Consider the following 6604-nt stretch of genomic DNA (forward strand, 5'->3'; position numbering starts at 1 on the left):
CTGCTTTGCATTGTTTACTAACTGAAGATTGTGATTGATTTCTAATCTGCCATAACATCAAGATAAAAACAATCTCTAAATCATGACCCTCTTTCCTTCATTTCTTTTGTTACTTCTTTGATGTTTCTGTTTCATGGAGCTCTTCTTTCATTTATCTCCACAGAGTGACAGCGGTGGCGATGAAAATGGCTCTGACAACTTCATGCACAGCATGGACCCTCAGCTGGAGCGACAGGTGGAGACAATCCGCAACCTGGTGGATTCCTACATGGCCATTGTCAACAAGACTGTTCGTGATCTGATGCCAAAGACCATCATGCACCTCATGATAAATAACGTGAGTCATCTGTGTGGAGGGCAGCTGCATTAACTATAATCCGCCCACTGAAGTTACAATTTTGTTTACTCATTCTTTTGTTCAGACAAAAGAGTTCATCAATGCTGAGCTGTTGGCTCACCTCTACTCCTGTGGAGACCAAAACACTCTGATGGAGGAGTCTCAGGAACAGGCGCAGCACCGTGATGAGATGCTCCGGATGTATCATGCCCTGCGAGAGGCCCTCAGCATCATCGGGGACATCAGCACCACCACCGTGACCACCGCCATGCCACCACCTGTGGACGACTCCTGGCTACAAGTGCAGCGGGGTGGCTCCGGAGGGAGGTATGACACAAGGCAGAAAAAAGGGTTGAAGCTGCCTTCTGTCATAATCCATGGGCACAAGAAGTTCTTGTGTACATTAGATAACATATTGTATGTACAAGACAACAAATGAAGTTTAATATTATTTTGTGTCATGGTTTGATCAAAAAGGATTTTATTCATGTGATATTTATTTATTTGAACACCTTTTTTACATCGAGTTTCAACAAAGAAAATGGCAAAGATGTTATTTTAGATTTAAAATTTGAGGGCTTAATTTCTTATGCTTGATGTCACTATTATGTGTTTCACATCAGGTCTCCTGCAACCAGTCCAACTCCAAACCGCAGGGCTCCTCCGGGACCTCCAGCCCGTCCGGGGTCTCGTGGACCTCCACCTGGGCCTCCTCCTGCTGGGGGACCCCCTGTCCCATCTCGTCCTGGAGCCTCGCCTGACCTCCATGGTGGGCCTCCGCCCACTGTGCCCTCCAGGCCTAATCGTGCACCCCCAAGTGTGCCCAGGTGAAAAAAAAACACATACACACACATGAGAACCCCTTAAACACATCAGCTTGTTTTACAGAGAGATTCAGCATTCAAACCACATATTGATATTTTTGTCAGGGGGATGTGAAGATACATGGATGAGGGGATAACAGAGGTTAATTAAATTAATGCGCGCTGGTTGTTTTAGATGATGGATGGATAGACAAACAGATAGCAACGCCAGAAAACATGCACCTGTCTTTACAGTTAACTTTGAGGGTGTTTGGGCTGAAGTCTGAAGATGTTTTCCTGAGACCGGACGTTGTCCTAAAACGAACACCGTACTGTCAACACTCAATCGGACATCACCTGCAAAAGCATACACACAGCTGCACCCACGATAATCACAGTTCATCTAAACCTATTTCTCCTCTGGTCTTCATTAACGTGCGCCTCTGCTCCTGTTTGCCTCGAGCTTATCTGTACCTGTAAAGCCAGGTTCACACAACAGGATAATCATCCTGATTTTTAACGTGTTCGGCCCCTTCCAACGATCTTAAGGATGTGTAAGATTACTGTAATGGCCCTAAAGATAATCTTATCAGACAATCCTATCTTGTGTGGTGTGTTACAAGCACTCTGGTTCGCTCTGAAAGACATCAGGACCGCTTCGATCATAAATCCAGGCTTTGAAACATGTTGGATTGTCTTGGTTTGATTTTCGGGGACAAATGAACGTGCTGCCAGTTGAATGTGACTTGCAGCCAATCAGAAAGTGAGATGAAGGAAGCCTGTGTCACGGTCCTCCTCCATGTTTTTTAAGTTCAAAGTCACGTTTTATCTCATGAGGTTTCCTGTATTAGTGAGGAATATCCATGTGTGAAAGTGGTTCATGTGCAGTGTGAGTGATACTTGTTGCACACCACACACTGTAGGACCAAAATAGGTATATCTGTTTTTTAGTCACCAAGAATGCGATCTCTCATGCTTTAAAAATCTTCCGACAAATTAGCAGCTTGCTTTTTTAACTGTAAAGGACACCAATGTCCCTGAGCTGAGGTCTCACTGGGGAAAAAAACCTAACAAAAAGCAAAATGAATAATCTTTCAGTTGGTTTTTGGGCTTTGGTTTTCCCTTCTCATAAATTTCACATATTCAAGTTTGTCCTAGAGAGCTGAGCACATGGTCAATCCTTGTGTTGTAACAGTTTGAACTTCTTTTCTGTCTTGCTGCTCTTTTTCTTCAACTTTTTTCTTCCTCAACACACCTTTGTCACACACGGTTCTTCCTGCAGAATTACTATCACTAACCAGTGAGGACTAACGTTTCTGGTATGTTGGGTCATCTTCATCATCATCATAAGCTCTAAAGACTTCCTGGAAGTCATCATGTAGCTGTATGATGCTTCTTATTTGTTCTTCACAGCTCACTTCTCTACTTGAAGCATTGCATGACCTTTTTGACGTCTATGCTAATTTGGTTATGACCTAGACTGCAGGAAGTGGGAATGCTTTTCTGAGGACATGGCACCAAGTACAGCGGAATTTAACTGAAAAGTTCAAAGCTGATTAAAGCCTAAACCAGGTGTGGGGAACCCTGGTCCTCGAGGGCCAGTGTCCTGCATGTCTTTGCTCCAACACTTCAGATTCAGTGGTTGGTTCACCTGTTCTGCAGCTCATCAGGCTCTACAGAAGCTTGTTAATCACCTGCTGATTGAAATCAGGTGTGATGATGCAGGGTTGAAACAAAAATATGCTGGATAGCGGCCCTTGATGGACCAGGGTTCCCCACCCCTGGCCTAAACGGTTGTTGTTTTTTCATTATTAACATATTTCAGATTTTCCCTCACAAGCACGCCATCTGTCCTGGGCGTGGACAGTGGGGTGGCCCTTGGGGGCTTGTCGTCCTAGTGACAGAGCCTGGTAACTCCGATGTTAGCAGGGTTTTGGTTTTTATTTATTTGGGTGTTGGTCAGATCATTGTTCAGAACTCATGGAGACCTTAAAGTTTAAATCAGGAACATGAGGAAAGACAAAACACCAAGAAGACAACACCTTTAGAAGACTAACTCAAACTCTTTCTTCTTCTTTGTCTTTTCCGGCGTGTTCATGCCAGTCGGAGACCCCCACCTTCTCCAACCCACTAGACCTCCAAGCTCCTTCCCCTGTCTGTCTGTTCATCCTCTGGATGAGAGGCCTCTGTGGACGACTGCCCCACCCTGCTGACGCCATCAACCTCAAGTGGCCCACACAGGCTCCCTCCCTCCTTCCTCCTCCTCAAAAATAACTCACCTCCTCCTTTTCCTCCACCTCCCAACCTCCCTCACCTGTCTGTTTACACAAAGATGCAGAATACTTGAATCTCATTTGCTTGGCAGAGTTTTTACCTTAGAGACAATTTAATAGGTCATAATAGACAAATGGGTTATGTAGCACACACATAGAGTAAATCTAAGCAAATTCACTTCAGAACGTTTCTAAAACAGCTTCTTCATGTTTTAGCATGATGCTAATGAGCCTTTCAGTTAAATAGTTTCACTGTTTTCCTTAATAACATTTGTTTTATCATATTTTTTGTTTTATTACTTAAAACTTGCTCTTACTTAAAGAAATACTTTACTTAAAAGTGCAAGTCTAATACTCTTATTGCCTGTAATGTTTGCAGATAAAAACTATTCCAAACACACAGCAAAGCAATAACGCAATATATACGATGTAAACATTACTTTAACTGGGTCTCAAAAGCATTGTTGGAACCATACCAAGCGAATGCACAACAGACCTTAAACTTATTGATAATAAGCCTCATACAGGTGATTTTATGCATGTTTTGACATTTCAAAGACTTTTATCTCGGCTTTTGGAGGAGAAAAATTAGTCATTGTTTATCTCCTTTGCAGAATTTCAAGCTCAGAGATAAAAAAAATCAAAGCATGTTTGGAGTATTTCTTTAAGGGTCACGATGCAAGCTCAACATATCTGGAGAATGCATCATTTAACCTTGGTTTACGTATTATTGTTCATTGTTGAATTGAGGTTTTCATCATTTCTTGTGCTCGCTCCAAAATTATGTGAGAATGCACCCGAACCCTGTTTGATTAGATCTTAGAAACATTTAATTGATTTCTCTGTTCCTTGTACTGATTTTGTTGGGGTTCTTCACGTTTCCGTCCACTTAAGGTTTTGCTTTGTCTCTGATTCTTTTAAAACTGGGCCAACAAGGGCGTGCCCTCTCATACCAGGAGCCCCTTGCCGCCGTTCATCTCTAAGAAGAATGCCCCTTTTAGCTCCATCTTTCTGATTTTAAAATATTCGTTACATCTAAACCTCCACTCACTCTTTCTCTCAGATGAGGCAGGAGGACTGAAAATAAAAGAAAGAAGGAATGGATCGCCTCCTCCAGACCATTCAGGGAAGGGCTGCTTTTTGCCTCCTTGCCATCCTCCTCCTCCTTTGCCTTGGATGCATCTCGTGCGTCAGCCTGCAGGAAGTGAAACTCCTGCTTACCTTCAACACTCTTTAGGAGACTTTCATCCTCACAGCTCTATCCTGAAGCTGCTGCTTGTGCTTTCAGAGAACCTATGCAACAAACCGAACGGTTTTCGCTTTTCCTGAGGAAAATTATCCCCACCTCTGTTTTTTAGCCACATAAATCTTTATTGTGACACAGAAGAACGTGATTAGCTATTTGAGCGGTGGTAGATTTAGTGGCTTGTGTTACTTTTTAAAGGATGGTCAGATGTTATTATCCAGAGGTTCCTGATGGGGACGTCTGGCTTCTACACTCAAAATCAGGGTTGATCACAGAAAGATCAGGGAACCATCTCATCCAACTTAATGATTTGCTTCTTTTGTCTTCCCTTTTCTTTTTTTCTTTCCTTCTCCCAGCGGTCAGGGGGGTGAGTGAGAACACAGTCTATTCACAAAACCCATGATGAGCCCTCGCTGAATTAAATCCTTCGTTGAATCCCTTTTTTTTGCTACAGCTGAACTTTGCTGTCAGTGTGATGTGTTGTGTTTTGAGCCCCAAACACCCCTTCCTCTCTCACACACACACACACACACACACACACACACACACACACACACACACACACACACACACACACACGCGCGCGCGAATAATTTACCCCACTGCACTCCCTTCTTGTGCATCCTTGTTTTTCACCTCTGCAGAGTAAACTCATCAAAGCATATTGTATTTATTGTTATTTATTTAATTAATGTGCTATTGTTATTATTATTATGTATATGTATGATATATCTTATTGGATTTGTTCTCTCCCATAGGATCTAGTCTGCAGCATATGGATCAGCAGATAAAATTAGTAATTCATGTTTAAGATAGAATATTTAAAAGTAAACTTATAAAATCAGCATTTCAGATGCAAATGATTATTGGGAGGTTGTTTGATGTTGTTGTTTGAAGCTGGGGGAGGGTGTTTTTTGGTTTTGTTCATCTGTGAAAGGAAAGCAACTGTAACATAAATGAGAAGGACTGTTCTACTCCATCATTACAATAAACCCCTCCATGTACTGCATAAGTAAGATGTCTGTCGTCTTGCTTTTCTCTCCCGTCGGGTTACAGCTGAACAGCATCATCATCTTTATTCATAAAAGCCTTACAGACATATGTTATGCCACCAAGGTGCTGAACTGGACTAAAATAAGAAAATAAAAACAAGAAATACATATAAAACAGAAATAAAAGCCACAAAATACAAGAGGACTAAAATAACAACTAACACACAGAATTAAAAGCCAGATTACTTGCACTGCCAGACAGTGCATTAAGTTCATGTTGGGACCGTCTCTGCTATAATCCAAGGGTAAATAAAGTTGACAATTATCAGAATCTTCATAATTATAATAAAACAAGATGTGTGAGTCAGCTGGTCTTCAGGAGTGTTGTAATGAATCCTCGACCATCAGCAAAAAATCCGTTCATAACACACAATTTAAAGAGCAAGTCACCCCTAAATTAACTTTTTTTTCTGATAAACTGTATAAATGCGTGTCTAATCGTGCTGCAGACACGTGTAGTCGATAGTTTTGCACTTTAGTGCATTTGTTCACAGCTGCCCTGGGGCACACTGACAAGAGGCGAGGCCGTTGAGCACTGGCGCCACCGGTCCCTCCGACCACCACCATCAGGCAAGGGGGGTTAAGTGTCCTGCCCAAAGACACAACGACAGCGACAGAAAGAGCGGGGCTCAAACCTGCAAAATTCTGATTACGAGGTGAGCACTTAGCTCTTGTGTCACAGTCACTTTATCTTACTGCTGTTATCCCATGACATATTATTACAGCACTTTGTCTGCACTGAGCAGAGAAAAACATGAATAAAGTAAAACATGATTAAATATGGAAATAGAATTGGAACAATATTACATGTAGCATGTAATTCAAGTTTTGTAACAGTAACTTTTATTTAATAACATTTAACTTTTGTTTTGTACCATGTTACACAACGTGAA

General features: G+C 41.9%; 1 protein-coding gene across 11 annotated transcripts in view; it reads left to right on the top strand.

Annotated features, from left to right (window-relative positions):
• dnm1a (dynamin 1a) overlaps positions 1-5671 on the top strand; it is a 59087-nt gene extending 53416 nt beyond the window's left edge. For 8 of the 11 annotated variants that reach the window (XM_070552332.1, XM_015942589.3, XM_070552335.1 and 5 more), the window contains 4 exons: positions 164-337; positions 423-664; positions 961-1164; positions 3244-5671. In XM_070552332.1, coding sequence (XP_070408433.1) covers positions 164-337; positions 423-664; positions 961-1164; positions 3244-3274 — 651 coding nt within the window. In that variant the 3' untranslated portion in view covers positions 3275-5671. The other 3 variants (XM_070552334.1, XM_070552340.1, XM_070552339.1) reach the window with 2 other exon arrangements.
• The last annotated feature ends 933 nt before the right edge of the window (positions 5672-6604 follow it).

This window comes from Nothobranchius furzeri, chromosome 6 (assembly GCF_043380555.1).
Source record: "Nothobranchius furzeri strain GRZ-AD chromosome 6, NfurGRZ-RIMD1, whole genome shotgun sequence".
NCBI classification, from domain to species: Eukaryota; Metazoa; Chordata; class Actinopteri; order Cyprinodontiformes; family Nothobranchiidae; genus Nothobranchius; species Nothobranchius furzeri.